Genomic DNA, 20,963 nt, shown 5'->3' with positions numbered 1-20,963 from the left:
ACTGGAATGGCGCAGAAAAAATTTTTTAGTATTTTTCATCGTAGAAGAAATTTGATACCTTGCTATTTTATGTACCATCTTGGTTTGAAGCAGAGTTCCCATTAATACGAGTGGGTGGCTTGGATGGGTAAATTATAGACTGAGAAAAGAATCAGATTCCCCAAATTCTTCTCTGCTATTGTCACCCAGAATACGCTGTTTAATGTCTTTTTACAAGAGGAGAAGAGCAGATCGTTCTCATACTTAGTCAGTTGTATGAACTCCCCTTACTTAATTGCAATAAACTCACTGTATGAAAAAAAAAACTACAGCAGGTACATGTATTTGTCTGTGTTAGCTTTAGTGCCATTACAAACAGACCTTTATCCATATATGAAGGGGAGCTGAAACATAAGGAAGAAGGGCTTTTATTTCTCTGTAAAGTTTTGAGGGCTCGATCCCCAGGTTAAGCTCTCCTTAGATGCAAGGGCAGATGTGAAAACTACTCTGGTTGGGCTGCTGGTAGATATTATTTCTCCCTGCAGAGCCTAACATTGGTATTTCTGAGTTTGAGTTCTCAAGTTGGCAAGAAATGTACGAGTTGTTTCTGATCAACAAAAAACGTGTTGTCGCTGAATAGTAATGCATTCAGTTTGCCACTGTATTGATTGATTTCAGATTGAATGAAGTTAAACTATACCCAAACCAGCTGGAAAGTTCTCAAGTTAAGATTTGTATCATCCTCGTGCTGCTCCTTCCTTTTAAGAACGCTTCAACTCAAAATTCAGCACTTATGATTGTAAGAAGTGGCTGAACAGTGTCACCAGAAGAAAGCAGTTTTCTTGAAAGGGAAATCTTGTGAATTTACATATTTTGCCCTGAAACCTCATGGCATCCTGCAAGCAAAGTACTTCCCCCCAAAACAGGATACTGTGATAACATAGCCCTGGGTATTTGCCGTAGTGCTATTAGCAATCATGAAGGCACCGATCTCCTACAAAGTTTCAGATCTACTGTTGTGGCTTTCTGGTTCCGCGATGTGCAGATAGAAGTGGCACAAATGCAAACACCCACCTAAATGCCATCCAGTGTGCACTAGGATCTGCAGGTTGAAAAATGTATAGGGCACTGAAAAGTCTGAAGTATAGTTGATGTGCCAAGGGTAGGCACGCTAGTGGCAGAGCTTGCATGAAGCTGCCTCTGCCACTAACAGCTTTTCTTCTCTAGACCAGCCCACAGTGGAGAAGTGAGCAGCAGTCGTTCAAGGCAGTGCTCTAGCTGCCTTGGAAAGCGTGGACCTAAATGGTGCAGGAGGACCAGCGTAAATAAGGCTAAATCTACCCTTCAGTTAGAAGTTACCTAGTTGCATAAATTAATATTGCTTAATTACCAACTGATCTCTGTCAAATAAAATGTCCACACTCATTTATAACTTCATTTAAAATAGGTATCTTCTATGTTGACTTGCTGCTGTATTGCAAAATTGGTGATTTACAGAGATGGGAAAACAATAGCAAGAAGTATCCATTTAAAGCAAAATTCAGAAAATATCATATTTCTGCCGTAAAATTCTTTTCACCTGAGTTAACAAAAACAAGTCAATGAGCTAAAATGATTTTAGAAATTATGTACGCAGTGCCACAGCCTGAAAAAATATTCAATAATATGTTTGCCATTTTTCAGATTGCTGCCTCCTTTCTTCCTGATGCTGTTTATTTTGGCAAAAGGATGTAATTGGGGCAATGATAAGGCCTTGCCAACATGAAGAAATAGGATCAGTGCAGTGGTATGAAGTTTATCCTGAGTCAGTAAAGTTATTCCTGTCCAAAACTGTGCTTATAAGCTTATTCATTTAAAGATCCAGTAATCTGATGTAAATGAAAGCCTATGTGCTTTCCTAGAGTTTTAGGTCTGTCTTGTATTGCTTATAGTTTTCAGGCAAGTAATGTTCAAAATAGTTTAAATACAAATGGTTTCATCTATGGGAAGGCATCACCCTTATACAGTGAGGCAAACCTAGGAGTCCAGGGAGTGTCATCCACTTCACAGTGGTACGTTATTTCACACCTTCTTTAAGTGAATGGGAATTTGGAATTACACAGCTGATTGCTTTGTTGCAATCTGACTGGGGAAATCTAATCTAGGGTTGTCTTTTCAACAGGAAATTTTCATCTGAAAGATGCCTATAAATCTCTTCAATCAGGACTTTTTAAATAGGTTTTACAGTGGCTAGTAATAAGCTTGTTTAAATCACTCTCTTATTTTTGGAGGGAGTGTTATATTGATATTTGCTACAGATGGTAGATTCAGAATATCCAGTTTGTTTTCAGATCTGAGATGAGCCCAGTCCAAACCCCTTCATTTGAACTTTCCTGAAAGCTTTGATCTAGATTCAGAATTTGTAGCCCAAATGCTCTGTTTATCCAGGGTAATAAATGAATACATGCTTAAGCACGGTCTCAAAAATATTCCTGGAGTTGTCAGATCAGGGTGGGGCATCCAGCTATAGTTTGTTTGGTTTTTTTTTTTTCTAAATTAGAGGCAAAGTGTGCTAATAAAATCTCAGCAGGAGAGCAGATATTACCAAAATAGCAAGATGTAGTTGATCGATTACCTTGTTGGCAGTGTCTTGCCTCTCTCCAGGGCAAAGCACTGATCTCCTGCTGCTGTTGTAGCTCCACTGGAACCAAGAGCTGGGCAACGTGTTTCACCTGAGCTGCAGCCACTGTTAGTCCTTGCTGCAGACCGTCTTTGGCACCTATCTCAAAGGTGGCTCACTTCTGAAGAGGCAGAATATTCTTACCCCCGTATGAATTTCTGAGGTTTTTGGAGTCGCCTTGTAACCTGGTCAGAAGTCAGTGTTTGACAAGATGGAGTATTTGAAATTCATTTATGTATCCTATATTGAGCTGCCCTTTGGCTGCAACAGCTTTCATGCCTTCTGCCTGTATTTTTTAGCCACTTACCACCATGGTACTGCAGCACCCGCTGCCAGGGCAGAGACCCCTGGATACATGCCATGTAAAGACACGGCACTGCCCTTCTGTTTCCATCATCCCCTGTCAGCAAAAGCACACTTTGTAGTCGCAGAGCATGCTCCAAACCATGCTGGACTAGCCACCACATTTGTCATGATGATCAGATTAGGTTTGAGAGCCAGGATTTCTCTCTTGCAGAGGAAGAGAAGTTAGCTAATTGTCCTTATTCTTACGGAAGTTTTGCAGCTGAGCTGTAGAATGTACCACATCTTAGAAGACTATTAATTCTACTTATAAGGCTTTAGCCTATGTGCTTTTGTAGAACTTTATCTTCGGCTTCATTATCTTTTTTTAAATTATTTTGCAAAGGAAATGAATTATTCTATTAACAGCTCCCATTGACAAAAGACAGTAATCATCCTTGCTATTATCATAATCTCTTTCTAAACTATGAGGTAGCCCAGGGTAGGTGGGCTCACCTGGGCTCCCTTTCCCATGAAAGGCTGGACAAGATGATCTTTTGAGGACCCTTCCAACCTGGGCTGTTCTATGATTCTGTCATTCTAAGTGCTCTTCTCAATTGTATGAATCTGCAAAGGATGTTTTGCCCCAGGATTTTGTGCACCATACAAAGTGAGTTTCTCAATGTTATGCTAGGAAATGTTTCTTTACTACACTGTAAACGGTACATTTGCTATCAGCTGAACCATCAGAGTCTGTACAGTCTTCATTTTTTATTAACTACCCAATAATGTATATCTGGTGTCCAAAAAGATTCACACCTATAGCTGTGACTGGTGAGCAGACAGTTACCAGAATTCATGACAGCATGGCAGAAGAGTTGAAAATATAGGTGAACCAAGGAATACTGGAAAACTCATAGTAAATCTTCTAACCTTCTCCATTACATTTGTTTCTCCTTCCTAAGAGGAAGGTCTACTGGTTCTTAACAAACCTTGCATATTCTTTAGTTCATTTTTAGTGTCTTACTTCACTGGAACAAGCTGGTGTGTTTTATATCAGAAACTGCTCAAGATGACTGACGAAGGAGGAGTCCTATATAGTGAACCCCACTCAGAATTTCATTACAAATTGAAGTTTTTACAAGACTGAAAAAGATTAATATAGTTTTTTACTGTTTTGAGTTTTGCACTTTTAACCATTCTGACAGCACTGTCTGGAATATGCGATAGGAGAACCAGTGGTGGAGTTCCCAGTCAGTTGTAGCAAGAAAGGCTTGGAAACGTTGCAAAACTACTCGCTATTGCGAGATTTCCAGCTTAGTGTCTGCCACACGGGCATTTGGAGATTCATCCAAACCGAATTCACCTCTTTCAACGCTTATTCAGAGGGATTCCTTGGAGATTCACTCATCAGCGGGCATGTAATAAATGTCCATTCTCTGCTCACTTTATAGGAGAGTTGTACTCACCATTGGTTTAAAATGGTTAGCTCAGGTTTTGGTGGAAGTCCAGTGGTGACAAGAGGGAAGTCAGTGCAAACTTACCCAGCTTTACTAGGGAGAATTTGTAGCCTTTGCTGGTCTTTACATGGTTATTGATACTCTTTTTGCTACATACTGCAGTTCTTTAAAATCAGCAAAGTCTTGTTTGTGCCAGGATTTACAGCAAGTTTGAAACTTTCTGAAAAAAGCAACAGATGAACTAGTAAGTAAAGTGCAGCAATTTCTCTGGCAGAGCAGGCCTTCCCAGCCTCCCTGGCAGCCTGCGCGGTGGTGGCTCTCCATCCCCACGGCCAAGCCGTCGGCATTCACCATAACTGCCGCCCTGCGCAAAGTGCCAAATTTAGCCTTGGCAGAAGCAGGCGCAACTTTATTCGTGTTACTGGTGTTGCACCACAGGTGATTTACATCCCTCTATCTTTCCCTGGACTTGAAAGGGATGTAAGCTGAGAGACATGCTAAGACCTTTTAAAAACAACGAGTTTCCAAGCTGTGTTTTGCTGCAGCAGCGAGCCTGTGACCGGTGAGCTCTCTGGCAGCCTGGCAGGGGCTGGCCCTGGCCACAGGTGGTTCTCGTTAGCGGGGAGAGGGGAGCCTTGGCGCTCCCAACAACGTGTATGCTGTATCCGGAATCTGAGCGTAAGCTGCAAACATAAAAATCAGTCACCATCGCATGACATAATGTTGGTGAATTGCCACTTCCTTGCTGTCTGCTGCCCCCAAATAGCCGTGTGTTACCGTAAGAACAGCCAAAGGTGCCTCTTTCTTGGGATGCGTTGAAATGTCAGGATGAGAGGGACAGAGGGAAATGACAAAGATTTTACAAGTGCAGCTGTATCCTGATAAACTTCCTGCTGATTCTGGTGTGAAATGGGTGCACAATTGCTCTCATAACAGAGCCTTCCCACTTTTGCGTCCACCAACCCATCTGACTGGCGTGCAACCCGCCCACCTCTCTGCTCACAGAAGCTCTGCTCATGGTCAGGGAGAGCTGGATCTCTCCACTCTCCCATACACACCGTGCGTCTCCTTATGTGTGCCTGATTCCCACAGTGGCACTTGAATACAGACTCCCTGCCTTTCACAGGCTGTCCTGTGTGGACATGCAGAGGATGACTGTGAAGAAGTGACCCTTTAATTTTCTTTTCGTATTGTTCAAAGAACACAGATCTGCACGCTATGATCATTGAGCAAGTGTCTGAAAAAAAGGACAGAGAAGGGATGGACAGACATCAACCCTCTCCTCCTACCAGATTCGGATAGTTATTGCTTTTTGGTATTAGGAGATGTGGATTATAATTAGCAAAGTTCTCTTGGCATTACAAGCTTGTCTTTACTGTTTTCCTGAGGTCTACTTGCCAGTCCTTATTTTCACACTCTGGCATGCCCAGAAATTGTGATGATAAATATTTAGCTCTTTGTGTTTTTAGCTCAATATGTAAAAATTGACAACTGAATCATCCCACATTCCTCGGAGGTAGTACAAAAGGCAGTCCTGACTAACCTCAGTTGAGCACACACCAGGGAGCTAGTCCTTGTCTGCATGAGAGGCAGTCTCCATCAGTTTCTCTAAACACTCAGAATGGATATTCTTAATCTCTTGTTCATGCTCATTTAGCCAAAGTTGGGAACTTACTGATAAAAACTGAGCCATTCAGCTACAGGTTATAACCGATTTGAAATCAGCTATGTTATACAGCTTTGGTTTTGAACTTAGTTAATTAGGAATTTTCCGCACATTTTCCAAGCCTTAATGTTCATTATCCCATTATTTTCTTTCCCATATGTTGGTATTGTATTTTCTTTTTCTGTTTAAAAAAAATGGGAATCATAGCTTGCATTTCTGCCTTGGTGCATTCTTTACTAGAAAAGAATATCTTCTTTGCTCATATTTTCTGCTGCAGAATCTCTTAATTGAGGTATCAATCACTCTTGCTTTTTTTTCAATCATCTGTTTCACCGCCAACTGAGTAAGTGGAAAATCTCTTTATCCTCTGCATGCATCACTGAACCTAGCAGACTGTCCCAGTGCGACTGAAAAGTATCATCATTCCCTTTCAGAGGTGGAAAAATTCCCTAGGAGAAAAGTTAGATGAATTGCATAACCCCTCCAGATAGCCAGAGCTTGGAATGAAACCTAAAGTTTTTGGCTGTAGTCTGTGTCCTTAGGTTCCTAGATCACAAGTTACCTCAAAGTTAAAATGAGTATGAAGCTACACTTTAAAACAATTTATGTTCTTCTGCATCTGTTATTCTATGCGGTAACAGTAGATCTCTTAAGCTGGCAGGCAGTTGCATGGCTGGTTGTTGTATGGGTCACTTGCATGTTCTGGTCACGTAGCAGCACCCTACTAAATGCTGATGCTCAGAGGGGTTGTTTGAGCACGGTCTCCTTTTCCTAAATAATTTCTGCTGAAGCTTTACACTCAATAGACTAGCTGTGTAAACACATCCATCCTTCTCCTAGCACCTGAGCTTAGGACAAGAAGGCCATCTGTGGGCTGCACTACCTGTTTGAGTTTTGGGAGCAGGCTGTCATCCCTTCACATCCCCTGCTCTGCCTGTGTGAGACTTTCTGAGGTGGGATTGTTGGCTCCTTTCCTTTCAGCAGCTCTGCCAACTCACTTTGAAGAACCAATAACCTCAGTTACTCATTGGCACAGAAAGACGTCGTTAAGCCTGCCTCCTGCTGTGTGCTGAGGTGTCCAAGGTCACCCTCTGGCAAGGGGAAGCCTTTGTGGCCATGGATGTTTCTGAACATGCCTTCAGTTTTCCCTCTCCTGCTTTCCGCATGGCTCCTTAGAAACCTGGACCTGTTTTCTCATTACTTTCATCTCTGAGTAGAAAATGCAACTAAACATTAAAAATTTTTAATTTTGTTGGCATGATTTGGGTGGCACCCTTCCCCAGGCAATGCTGTTCTGTATAAGTTGCTTTTCCTTCCCACGTATGGTTGCAGGGAACGTGCGTGTACATGAGGAAGGGGAGTGGGTGGCAAACCACTGCACCTGGTGCCAACCAGCCGCCTCTGATGGGGTGGCTTTTCTTTCTCCATCTTCTCATCCCAGCAGCGCTGCCTCAGCTCCTGCAGCCTCTGTGCTCCTTGAGTTACCTCAGATTTGTAGCTGAAACTGTTTGAAAAAACAAAACTGCTGCATTTACAGTAGGTTTATTTTAGTGACAGAACAAACAACTATCTACTTAACTCTCTATGTAGCACGTGAGCCAGGCTGCTGCTGTCAAAGCAGAGACACCGCTGGTCCTGGTCAGGAAGGATCATGTTGAAGGAGACACTCTAGGCGGGGGCCCTAACGCAATTTCTTCTGCAGCTTTATCCCCATTTCACCTTCTTGCTGTCCTGTCTGGTGGTCTTCCCTCTACCAGATGCTCAGCTCTCTGATTGGGATGAAAAGATACTGGAGTCACTGCATCAGCATGTTTCTTCATCAGATGATCACCTCTGGCAGTCCCAGCAAAGGTTCCCAAAGGCTACAGCAATATCACTGCTTTTCTAGCTCACTGATGTGCTGAAAAGAGCAACATCAATATCAATGCTCACCAGAAATTCAGAGCACAGCTGAGCAGTGTAATGGGTAATGAAACAGTTTGGGGATCCAGAGAGGAAACCCACTGACAGGATAAATCTTCTTCATGCCAGGCTTTTGAAGATAGATAGTTTTTTTCTCAGTAAACAAGGGATTAATAGACCCACATCTACTGTTAGTGATAACAGTGGGGAATTACTGCCTCTAAGGCAATGAAAGCATACTATGAGCTTTTGGAATAGAAAGTCAGTACAAAGCTCAATTATTGGATGAAATGTGGTATATATCTCACAAATCTTTATGTTCAGACTTAAATTCCCCTCAGGGCAGCTGCTTTATTTCAAATATATGAAGTATTTGAATGTCTGAAGTTTGGTCATTTTTAATGGATGCCCAATCCTTAACAGCTTCCAGTCACATAACCTCAGAGAAAATTCCATTATCTGGTTACTTTAAAAAAACAGGTTACATAGCAGATAGTATTTAACATCCTGTTTTAAAGTTGTTAATTCACTTGAGAGCAAAGTGATTTTATTGTGGCTGCTTATATGGTTGTTTTGTTCTCCCTGAATTAAGATTTGTGTTGTATTTACAGTTTTCACAAGCTTTTCTATAATTCACAAGCCTTAAAGCTATCCTTTCTCCTCCACATCTTCCTGGATTAATGGTTCATAATTTCTCTCTGTCCTCATTATATGGATGATATTAGCACACAAGTTTCAAATTACTTATTTTTTCATGAGGTTTCTCATGCAATAGATGTGCATTTGAAATTAGTTTTCCTTTAAAAGAAAAGTCACTGATGTTCAGAAGAGGGTGGGAGATATACCAGGGCTGGTTTTGTCATTGCCAGAAAAGCTTTGATCCAATAGAAGCTATGGAAACCAAGATTTGGTAGAAAAAAAAAAGTACATAGACATCTGCTAAAGAGCTATAGAAATATGATGACATTAAAACAAAAGTTAGAATGATCTACTTACCCACCAAGCCTATATTCACTGTGTATATGCCTGTATTATAGCGTTGTGATAGCAACACTCTGAAGGAAAACACTTCCAGTCTTAATCTGCGTTTTCAGATATTTCCAAAAAAGTTATTAACTGTTAAGCTGAAATTTATCATAATACTTCTCAACCCAAACAATCAAATTTTTGTGTTATTGTTAATATGGCACAGTTCCACTTAGCCAGTTCTGAATTATCCAAGTCTGAACCAAAGCAGAGTCTGGGGCTTTTAGGGGCTAAAAATACTTGCAATGCTTTTTAAAGCTTGTATCACTCTGAAATGGATAAATTTAATAACTTTAGTCCAGCTGTGGACTGAGGTTTGTGTCTGTAGTATCTGCCTACACAGTTGTCCTGCTGAGCTGAGGAGAAGGCATGAAGGATCAGCTCCTTCTCTGTGGAATCTTATAAATAACGTGATTTGGAAAGACAAATGCCAATTTTCCCGTTCATTCTTTTTTTCCCTTAAAAAGCCGTGTGAAACCAAATGCCTCCTGCTCATCTTGACTCTAATTCTTTGGGATGCTTAATGCATTTCAGCCAACTTTCCCACCTCTTTCCTCCCTGTGTTCTGCTATTTCTGTAAAAATGTTGTGTCAGTTCAGCATACCCTGGAGCATTAGCCCCAGTGTGGTCTGAATTCCCAGCCTATAGCCTAGAGAGTAACAACCTGCTGGAAGGCAAGGATGGGCCTGGAGCTACCATGGACTGTCTGAGTCCTTTCCAACGGCACCATTTTTTCATTTTTCACCATTTCTGGGGATTTACTGTTGTTAAATTTCTCTTTTTGTAAATAACCCCTGTTGTTCCTTTTTCTGCTCTTGCCTCTCCTCCTCTTCTTCTCCTCTCCTCCTTCCCTTTTCTTTTCCTCTCTCTTTTGTCCACTTTTAGCATCTCCATTTAAGGCTCAGCCATTCAAATGTCAGTCAATCTTGATAATCTCCTACCCCAGACATGTAGGCACCACTCCTCTCCCCTTCCGTGTGAGGAAAGTGAAATAAGTATGCAATAGAAGATATCCAGATGACATAAAGATTCAGACAGTTCGTAAAATCCACCAGAAATTCAGAAGTTCTACAAAGATGAATTCCCCAAATCCAACCCAGTACAGCACAAGTCTCTGATGCTATTGCTGTGAATAACTGTGCAATATGTACTGGCCCCAGCAAAAAAAATCCTGTAATCATACAGACTAAATCAGGAAATGCAGCTCCTGAAGTGGCTTGATGCAGACATTTCTTCAAACTGTAATCTTCATTGCCCTGTTCTGGATTTAATTTCCAGCCTGCTACCATGTCAAAGAGTTGCAGACTTGCATCATTGTTTTATTTCATTTTATTAGTCTATGGTAAATCTTTTCCTGAAACAGGAAGCAAGTCCTGTGAAATAATCTTTCCTGCTTAAATCAGTCAGTATTTGTAATGTACACCCAGCTTGTTGTGGATAAAGAGCAAATGTTACATGCAATAACAGGAATATTTGGATGAAGAAGGCTTGAAATAGCTGTAAAAAAGTCTTGGAAATTATAAGGTATCATCTGTGATTTGATAATTTTCCACAAAACTCTGTGTGTGTTAGTGTTCTAAGTACATTATTAAAACCATAGTTTATTTTGAGTTCTCCATTCCCACAGTCCATCTTGATTTTGTATTATGGTACAACATAGATCTTACATTGCAGTATGCATAACTCATGGTGCAGTATACATACTCGTAGTAGCAGCTATGTGTGAGAAAGTTAAAAAAAGGATTACTCTTCCGTACTGGCAGGTCTCCACACCTTTCTGTTGCCCATTGTCATAGCAACTGTGGAGGTGAGACTAAGTATCTTGCAAGTATTCTCAGTGTTGTAATTGCCCATTAAAATCAGTGGTGTAGTACTGCTACAATATGAGATCTGCAGTTTCCAAATCAATGCCACCTAAACACACCCCAACCTCTACAACTAACTTTAGTAACCTTAGAGAAATTGGCATGGTTGTCTTTAAAAAGAGATAAGCATTATCACACACATTACACTCATGCCTAAAATCTCCAGATTGTTTCTCCTGTTATGGATATATTTTATTTCTAATTAAACCAAATACACAATCCTCAATAAAGATGCACATGGTTATTGCTTCCCTTGATAAAAGATAGCATGATCACATTTGGTCTGGGATTTCAAACATCCTGCCTTTATATCCTATGGAAACAGTAGCTTCTGTCTTCTAACAAATGATGTAGCATCACATGGAATAGCTGTACAGCTTTCCTTTCTTTGCTTTTTCACCCAGTAAACTGGTTTCACTCTGCTTTTTGGCCCTATCACCTTGAAAAATGATGTTTAAGGATATAAACTGGAAAATTTAGTGTATTAGGAGAACTGTTGCTTCCTTTCTTTCTTATCTCCAGAATTTTACTATTTCTTAAGGTATCTGAAATTCTGTTTCTTTTCCTTATTTTTGATAAATGAAGAGCATTTAAAGCTATGTCATGATATTAACACATGCAGTTATTTTATTGACATAGTCTTATACCTCTGACCAGAAGGATTTGTAGTAAGTTGTGTTCAGGAGAATATTTGACAAATCTGTATGCAGTTTTAAGCTTTTATATGTTGCCAATGAAGGAAAACCAGACAATTTAATTCACCGTACATTCATATTTGACTAGAATATATGAGAATACAACAAAGCAGCATGCAAACTCATGAGCATTTGTAATTAGCCGGATGAGGTTGTGCAAACTGAGACTGAAAATCCACTGCACTCTCAGATCCTTCAGAGGAAATGTAATCAATAGGACATGATAACAGACGTTTTCCTGCCACTGTGAATCACTTCACGTCCTCTTTGATCGAAAGCACTGAATGAATTTTTTATGTGTGGTTTGCACATTGTCAGGAGTGTAGGTCAGACTCATGAGAAAAGCTGTTGTATGTCTTTTGCTTCCGCTTAGTGAGTCAGAAGTGAGTCTGTAAAACATTGTAAGCCATTACCTTGGAGGCTTTCTGCAGAAAACATGAATGTTTTTGTTATATTAATGTATTTTGATGCATATTCATAAGTGCTGTATGCAAGGCAATTGCTTCTGTCACTAGAGTGGCACTATTTATATATTTTTTGTTTCCAGTCCTTAAACAAATGAAACAGCTCTCAAAATCAGTCAGAATTTCAGCACAGCCTCACCCCAAGTTCTTTCAGACAAGTTAAAGAAAAATCCCAAGATATTAAGTTCACTTCCATTCAAACAGGATTTTCTAATTCTCCAAATAGTTTTGGTGAACATTGGTAATTATGAATTCAGGATTTTTCTCTCTGCCTCCAAAGCCAGTCATATAGTGGGATGCTTTTCTCCTCTCTCCATCTCCACCTCTACCTCCATCTCCACCTCTACCTCCATCTCCATCTCCATCTCCATCTCCATCTCCTCCTCTTACCAGTCAGACATTTTCAGGTAGCTTGGAGGAATTTAGTGCCATTTTTTACCTCATGCTCCTCTGCTGATGTTTTTTGGAACTGGCCAGAATGCTCACTCAATGCTGGGAAGACAAGAGATGAAACAGTTCCTTAGGAAGACAAGGTAGCAGGTATTACTTGGGAGAAAAAAAAAAGGAAGCTTAATTGTCCTTTTGAATTTTTTTTTCTTTGTGTATTAGTGCATCAAGATTTTCCACTGACCAGTTTAGAAATTGCAGGTCTAATACTGTAGCAATAAAACAGCTCTCACCTATTTCCTAACTGATGTTAAACTGTCCGAAGCAGCCCAAACGTATTTGGATAAACACTGGATATTTTGGGTGATGTCCAAGTGTGACCCCTGGGCTGTACAAAGAGGGGAATGCTGTGCAGTGCGATGGAGGTGAACTGTAGATGCTTGTTCTGGATCATTGGATGGGGTTGCTATAAATTGTGAAGCTCAGAGAAGATATAGGAAAATGACCCCTGCTCTGTTGTGAAAAGTAGTATGTAAAGGAGTACACAGAGTTGTAGGAAGATGCAGCAACTGGAAATCTCATCTAGACAAAACTATTATAGAAACTAAATGCGGTAAAAAATAATAAGGCAGTAGAAGATTTGCTATCATTTGAAATCAAGATTGGATGCCTTTCTAAACTATAAACTGTAATTCAACCACAAATTATTTGTTCAATACAAGAATTATTGTGTGTCCTACATTGTGCAGGGAGTCAGAATTATTACTTCCCTTCCTGGCCTTGGAAATTATGAGGCAAATCCTGGTCTGAAATCAACTCCTAAAACATCAGTACATGCAGGATCTGAACTGAGAAATATATCTTTACAGAGAAAAATGTTCCAGATCATTTTTACTGGAGGCAAAATTCACAGACCTAACAGATCTGTAATTACTGTATTTGATAATTCTGTATATGATACATATATTTAATTTTTTTGTTTATGTAACCATTTTTGTTCATACTTAATACCGTGACTAATTACTAACACCAATTCTTATACTATAATTAATGTAATAATTAAATAATGTATGCTGGAGAAGTTTTAGCAATGTACATAATGCAGTAATAAAACATGGTACTTCAGCAGCTCCTTAGGTCAAATATCTGTGGGTGAAAAAGGAATTTGTTTTTCTGTTTTCAATTAAAAATTAAATTGCTTTTCTGATTTTCAATGCTAGACATATAAAAAGTTGGGGATTTTTTATGGTCACAGCTTACAGCTTTGTCAGGGAGTCACAAAAGATGAAAGTGCATCTGCCAGAAGGATGATTCACAGATTTTGTAGGAAGCTTTGCTGGGAAAACAAGCTTATAGAGTAGGAACTGGGCAAAAAGATATCACCTTTATTTTAAGAACTGTTTTTCATTGTGTTATTTCAGCGCATTCCTCAGTCAGACATTCAAGTTCCTCTTGGCCCTTTATTATTTCTAAAATTTTCCAAATCATTTCTACTATACTTTTTTTTTTTTAATAAAATGCATTTTTCAGAATACTGATGAGGAATTTGAAAAACACAATTTTTGCTTCTTTGCAAGAATAGAAAGATCAATCTATTACATCTTACAAACCTCCAGTTGTTTTTGGCATTACATGCAGTCTTTTGAAAAGCAAAGTATTTCCATTAGTAAATGGTCACTCAGTATTTGTTTTGTCTTCTGTATCCAGACATGCATATGCCTGTCTTGTTTGGCATCTGGTTTCCCCCACTTAGGACTCCTTCTGACTTTACTGGTAGTATGCATGTATGTTATCTAAGACAAAGTCACACTAAGATCAGAGTTGGGCACAAATATAGCTAATTGTGATCAATACTGAATGTAAAGACATCTTTGTGGAATGAAGTATGGAGAACTGAATAATACCCTAATATATGTTGCTTACTGTAAATGTTTATATGTTTTATGGCAGTCATTCCTGTGTATTTAAAAGCTTTGAATAAGAGAAGATGTCTCTATGTCTCTGAAAAATGTTTTGCGCCAGCTGTTCTCATTGAAGATAATGATGAAGCATAAATATTGAATGAATAGCAGCTTGTAGCCTTATTGGAGGCCAGAACAGACAGAATGAGCATTCCCAAGATGTCAGTGCATTTTGAATTTGATAGACGGGGAATGTTGTGTTGAGTACCTTTGTGACTAACAAGTCTCAAAAACGAAGGAGAATTCGGAAATGAGGAGCAGTTCCTCTAGATTCATGGTTTATGAGACAAAGGGAAATGGGTTAAATAAATACATGGCTGGCAACAAAGAGGGAAGAGATACATTGTAACTTATGTATATTTGGTGAATGCAGGACCAGAAGGGAGCTCAATTAAATCCAATAGCATAATGTATGGATAATTTGAAGCAAGCAAATGAAACTAACAGAATGAGGATTTAACTGAAACATAATAAAATTTCCTAACTGGTAGGATTATGTGGACTGTTTCTTCAGTGGAGATAAAACACAAGTTTTTGACACTTTATAGTTACAGTACATAATGCTATGTACTATAGGGATGGAATATGTGATACGAAGATCATGTCTGCTTGGCAGAAGGGTCCAAGAACCTTCAGAAACTGGTCTTTCCCTCATTTCTGTAGGAAATATTCATCACTCACCATTAATGGAAAGACTTCTTACTTCAGTAAGAACTGAATTTCACTCTGATTCTGATACGTTTGTGAAACAGTAATAGGACGATTCATACTATGCTTGCATAAAAAAGCTTAAAATGAACCAAAGATGGAGGGATATGCTGTGAAAGAGGTAGAAGATTAAACTAATAGGAGCTCAACAACCCTGATCAGGCAAAAATTACAAGTCAGTTGGCAGAGAGGAAAGCAGACAAACCAAGATGTTCCCTTACACTGATAGAAATATGAACAGAATACAATCCAGCATGAATTTCAGTCAGATGGAGCCAAACCGTAACACCAGCCCTGAATATGCTTGGATGCTACGGAAGTTTGAGTCTGGGTCAACTCCAAACACAGCTCTGTCAGCTCCTTTAAGTTACAATTTATTTTGTACGCAGGATCTTTTTTTTTTTTTCTTTCCAACCTTGGATCCACCCAAAAGCTCTGAGAAGTCTTAAAGTTTATAGCCTTTGGCTCATGTTGACAATCAGAATGAGAAGTGAGTGCTGATAAATTGTTTAATAAAATGCTATAGAGCTCTAGTTCTGGCAGTTAATGGTATTATACCCATGCCACAAACCTCCAGTGAACGAACAGGTATAACCTCTCCTTTTTCATATTCTTTTCACTCTATAGCAGCCAAAGGGCAGATTTCAGGCAGTACATCTCTGTTGAATATCATTCTTTGTATTCATTCACCCTTTCATGTTGGATCTTACTAGGTAAAGGAAGAAGTAATCTCTTAGACATTTACTATATACAACTAAATCTCCGAGCAGAAAAAGGTTTTTTTAAATGTTATTGGTTTACTCTTTCAGAGTAACAAGAGTTTGTGGCTTTTTTTCTATCAAGAAACACTTCTTAACCTTCTCTTAGAATCAAATCTATTTCTTGTAAAAACTGAAAACTTTCATACACACTGTAAGAAAAAGGTTTGTCAATAAAACAAAACTGTTTCTAATGAATAGTGACATGCTACTAGTAACTCTATGCAGTATCTTTGGAACTCTGGAAAATATTGTACACTGAAAGAACCAGATTAATTTTGACTTCCTACTAGTTTTGTTTCAGCATCTAACACATCTGCAAAGCATCTAAGATCTTGTCTTAAATTTAAAATGTTGGGGATTTTTTTTTCATTCTTAAGTTTTTTTTTCCAACATGTTTCTTACTTGATAGAATATTGTGAGATCCCAGTTTTTCCAGAAATAGTCAAATATCTCATATCATTGATATTAATGCTGCAACTACATTAATACTCATTATGGAATTAATTTTTCTTCTTTTTTTTTCCATAATGATTTGATCGTCCAGAACAATTGCATTTCTGAGTGTTTTCCTTTTCTGTTCACAACAGCTGTGAATTCAGTGGCGCTCTGTATATTTATAAGTATTTGCATAATTAGATAGCAAATTATTAATAGTATTAGCTTTTAAAAAAAAAAAAATCAGTAAGCTCTTCAGTGTGCCGAGGAGATGTACTTTACAGCTCTGTCCTGGCAGAGTGAGTGGAATGGTGTTGTATGTCAGTTTACTAAATCTGAAATGCCATGTTGCTGTGATTTGCCAAATGGCCTTGCAGTCAGATTTTCTCTCCCCTTTTTCTATAGCTCTGGACCTACAGGGCGCAAGTCATTTAAGTTTTCACATTGGACATGGTAGATGTAACAATATTATACTCCCATGTTTTATGTTGAAAAGAAAGTGCAAAACCCATTCCTTTTCACTAAATATTGTGGAATAAAAATATTCACTGCATTTTAGATGAGATGGCAAATACTGTTTTTGAACAGAGCAATCAGTATTATAGGTAAGCAAAAATTACTCAAAAAAATTTTAAACATTGTAAGATTTGGTGTTTATTCTCTAACTATGTTGGTTTTTTATATCCGCAGGTTGTTTGGTGTGACTTCTCTTACTCAGACAAACTGCTCAAGCACTTGGATGATTATCAAAAATCAAGAGTTACATTGGTATCACCATGCTAATCCAATCTTACTGCTGGTGATGTACTACACCCTCGCAACTCTTATCCGTCTTTGGCTACAAGAGCCCATTGTAAGGGTAACTTCCTTCTTTTTTTTAGTGCTAATGACTGTGAGACTGACCAGTGCAGATACTTGCTAACAGAGGTGCAAACATTCAAGAACGTTAAGCGAAATAGACAGCAAGTGCAAGCTGGTACCTTGAATTCGGTCTTTTCGATAAGTGTCTTCAAGAGTCTGATCTTGCAGCAGTTACATGGGTATTCTTCTTAAAGTCAGCAGGACTATTTCTGTAGGGACTACAATGGCAGAGCATTAACACTTACCCCGATTTGGAAAGCCAGTATTGATATGAAGTAGTGTAGGTGCTATCGAATAAAAGGCAAACACCCAGGGCTTGTCTAGCAGGACTGAAGTAGGATACAGGCTGGCACAGGATACTGTGAGGCAAGAGAGAGATTTGCTATTTTATCAGAGATAGAGAAAAATTTTCTCAAAACATTTCCTCCTGAGTCTGTGCACCTGAGTGAAAATCCCAGCATTCATTTAAGAGCAAGAGAAAAAGGAGACAAAAAGTAAATTTTTAATTCTTCCAGTTTCAGAGGAAAAAGGGAATATAAGAACCCAAAGGTATCTTAAAAGCTTAGAAACTGGAAGTATAAAGAGAATGATCCTAAGCATTATTTATTTTAATCTCCTGATCATCTGAGGCTTGACATGAGTTTTAGAGTTCAAGTATAGCAGTGCTGTAAACCACAATGAAAATACTCATGACTGAGCTGTGAATTAGTGGAGTTTGTAGTAGCAAGTAAAAATGTTGAAGGTTTTCTTATTTTAAGGGTGTTTCTTCATATAATGAATAATGTAACAGTTTAACATTTAAAAAGTCAGACAAAATACATCACCTCTGAATTGAGATGTCTGATGTTTGTGGTTTACATATATTAGGCTTCATAATAAAAGGTGAATGGTGCCAGAACTGTCAGCTTGAGTTATTAAAAAATTGTGTCTTAAGTTTCCAGAAATCTTAAGACTGGCTTTTTTAAAGTCACAAGGTTTTAAAAGATTGTGGTCCAGTGCCCTCTGGCATTAGGTTCTTCTAGGGTTTTTTCCCTATTATTTTTTTCTGCAGCTGCAGCAGCTGGAAACTTGCTTTTTTTTTTTTTTTTCCCTTAAGTGAAAACTGAGATTTCCAAATAATAGTATGATTTTAGCCTTGGGGCTGTAACTAAAACTTCACATCTCACAAACTGCGTAGTAAAATCATGAGAACTACTCACAGAGGAGTAACCACATGTGAAATGTAGTTAGTGGGAGCTGTGTGATCTCAGCATCTCTGGGAATGCATTTACAGTACCCGGGTTGTTTTCATCCAACTTTCACCATCTTACAGTTTGATGCTGGGTCTAAGTTAGTTACTGTGCTTTTTCAGTGGAGAGAAATGGGCCTGTCTGTCTCAGGACAGAGTGAGTCCTGCAAGTTCCTCCAGGGACTAGAGAGGAACTATAGTGGACTTGCCTGCACTTCTTTCTTTTAGACAACTTGTGTTGTCTGAGATGGATATTCCCATAAGACACTAAAATCAGTCTCTGAGAACTGGAAACAAGTCAAATTAGAGATGCTTTCTAAGCAATTGAGCTAGAGCAAGTATTAAAAGAGATTAGTTTAAGAAAAGTTGATGTCTCTCAAACCCATGGCTACATGAGCGGCAATACAAAGTCATGGCACTCCCATGGGAACTTGAAATGCCAGGGGAATGATGCTTCCCTCCGAAGAGAAATGGACACTTAAAAAAGAGAACATTATAAAGAAAATGTTACCCATGCATTAATGCTTATTTTTGATGCACAGGATGTAGTGATGCAAGTGTTTGTCATTAGAAGGAGATGCTGAGATTTGCAAAATTTTCTGTCTTTTACACATTTTCTCCTTATGACCTTTTTTTTGCCTATATGCATTTTGTTTTTCCTTTAGTGGTGCCATAGATCAGGAATTAATCTTTCTCTTACTAGCTTTCTCCTGGTAGACTCTGTTCTCAATTATTTAAATCCAGAAACAATTGTATTCCAGGTTTCACTGAAATGTTTTTTGACTTGTGAATTTGTGGTGCACTTGATTTATTATGGAACTAAGTATATAACCTGCCTTTACAATCCCCAGTGATTTCAAAGTTATGCTGTATTTAGGATCTCACCACTAACCTACCTATAGTTGGATGGGTGGCAAAGACAACATGCTATGTGCCGTTTAGTGTAAAGCAGTTGTTCTCTGCATACTGCTGTCACATACAGTAAAAAGTGGCTCATCATAGAAATTTTATGCAAAATAATCTCTTGAACAAAACCTGATTTGAAGAAAATGGGTATTATATGTTTTTATATGCATTTTATACATATATATATATATATTATACGTGATTATGCTTAAGGAAATATTCAGTCTAAAAAGACGTACATAAGCTAAATATAATACTGATGTAGCAGATTGATAAAAGAGTAAGACATGTAGACCTGGTGTTTTTTCCTTCTTGTGTGAATTGCATCTTGGGGTCCTCCTGTAGACAAAATATCTGTTGGATTGCAGCAGGAGTTGTCTCTGAGACAGATGCTCTTGAGACTGTCTCTGAATACTGCAGCTGATGAACAATTTTACAAGAACAATGCCCGCTTCAAATCTTGAGTTTCAGGATGAAGTTTTTTGTGTGTGCTCCACAGTCTGTCAAAGTACAGCATGTATGAGATTTCAGTGTATGGTCTCTGTGTGGGATTCTGTATGGATCTTACTCATTCAAAAACGCCCTTGGCAGTCAGTGGAAGTTTTCCTTTTCTTATGCCGGCTATTTTGGATCCTGATTTGTTCTAACATTGACTCTTCTGAAATTCTACCTCTGCAAATAAGAAGAGGCAATCTGCCTCTGGAGATTTCAGCTCATAGTTGTAACTGCTAGTACTGAATATATGAATAGGGCCCATTCATTCTGTCCAGTGAGTGGTAACAAAGTCAACAGTTACTGCAATTTAATGTAGAGTCCTCTTATAGAATGTTTAGAATATTTTGAATTAAGAGGCATTTGAGAGTTGCTCAGATAGTGGAAGAACTGGAAGAATTAGGCAAGTCAAAGGACTCTCACAAGTTGTAATCATATGGCTAGTACTGTGCTTTCTGACTTTTCTTCCTCGTCTGAGAAAGAGAAAACAAGATTTCCCATCCTTCCCTATAGTCTCTTAGGCTAAAAATATGTTAATAAAATCATTGTCTACATCCTAGGTCTTTTGGTATTGTTTTGGTCGCCCTGGTGCCAAACCAAATGCTGTTGATAAACAGTTCTTTATGGTCCACATTTATATTAAAGTTTCAAATGGCAGTGACAAGTATTTTAAGCACAGAATCAGTTTATTTCATCTTACAGTTTGGCTAGGAATGCCCTTTTACAATCAAATATAACTACACAATCGTATGTGAAATGAGCTACCATTGCCTCTCAGAAGTAAAACTAAATTAATAACCATTGTTTATCTAAGTCAAGATTTAAAAAATAGGACCTTACTGTTAGGATTGGAATGGAGAGAGTTTCAAAAGCAGCTAGGGTGTTTGGATGTCCTGTTCCCATGGGTAGCTTTCCAGACCTCTGCCCAGCATCCTGATTTATTCGTATTCTATTGCATCAGCTGATTTTGCATAAGCAATGAGAAAACTTCCCACTAGCTGGTTCCCATTAAAAGCCTAATTTGGGACCCTGCCTTTGAAACACCTCCTGTTCAGACAAAAGCTAGCTTTTACACCATGAGGTATCTCTTTGTTGACAGTAGATAGAGTTTAAGTAAAACAGCAAGTACGAGGGCAGATGGATATTTCTGTTGCAAACCAAAAGTAAACTTAGTCAGACTTCATTTGAAGCAGAAATACAAGTATTTGCTAAGTAGAAAGGACAAA

The 20,963-nt window shown here is 38.7% G+C and overlaps 1 protein-coding gene across 1 annotated transcript in view; it reads left to right on the top strand.

Annotated features, from left to right (window-relative positions):
• The window catches only part of PIEZO2 (piezo type mechanosensitive ion channel component 2), a gene marked incomplete at both ends in the record, with an annotated part of 320,116 nt that overhangs the window by 198,402 nt on the left and 100,751 nt on the right, over positions 1–20,963 (top strand). Inside the window, one exon of the mRNA XM_082329045.1 lies at positions 16,941–17,103. Coding sequence (XP_082185171.1) covers positions 16,941–17,103 — 163 coding nt within the window. The remainder of the gene's footprint in view (positions 1–16,940; positions 17,104–20,963) is intronic.

Source organism: Platalea leucorodia (assembly GCF_965183815.1).
Source record: "Platalea leucorodia genome assembly, chromosome: 1".
NCBI classification, from domain to species: domain Eukaryota; kingdom Metazoa; phylum Chordata; class Aves; order Pelecaniformes; family Threskiornithidae; genus Platalea; species Platalea leucorodia.
The sequence above is the reverse complement of the archived record's forward strand: the minus strand, read 5'-3'. Positions and strand labels throughout refer to the sequence as shown.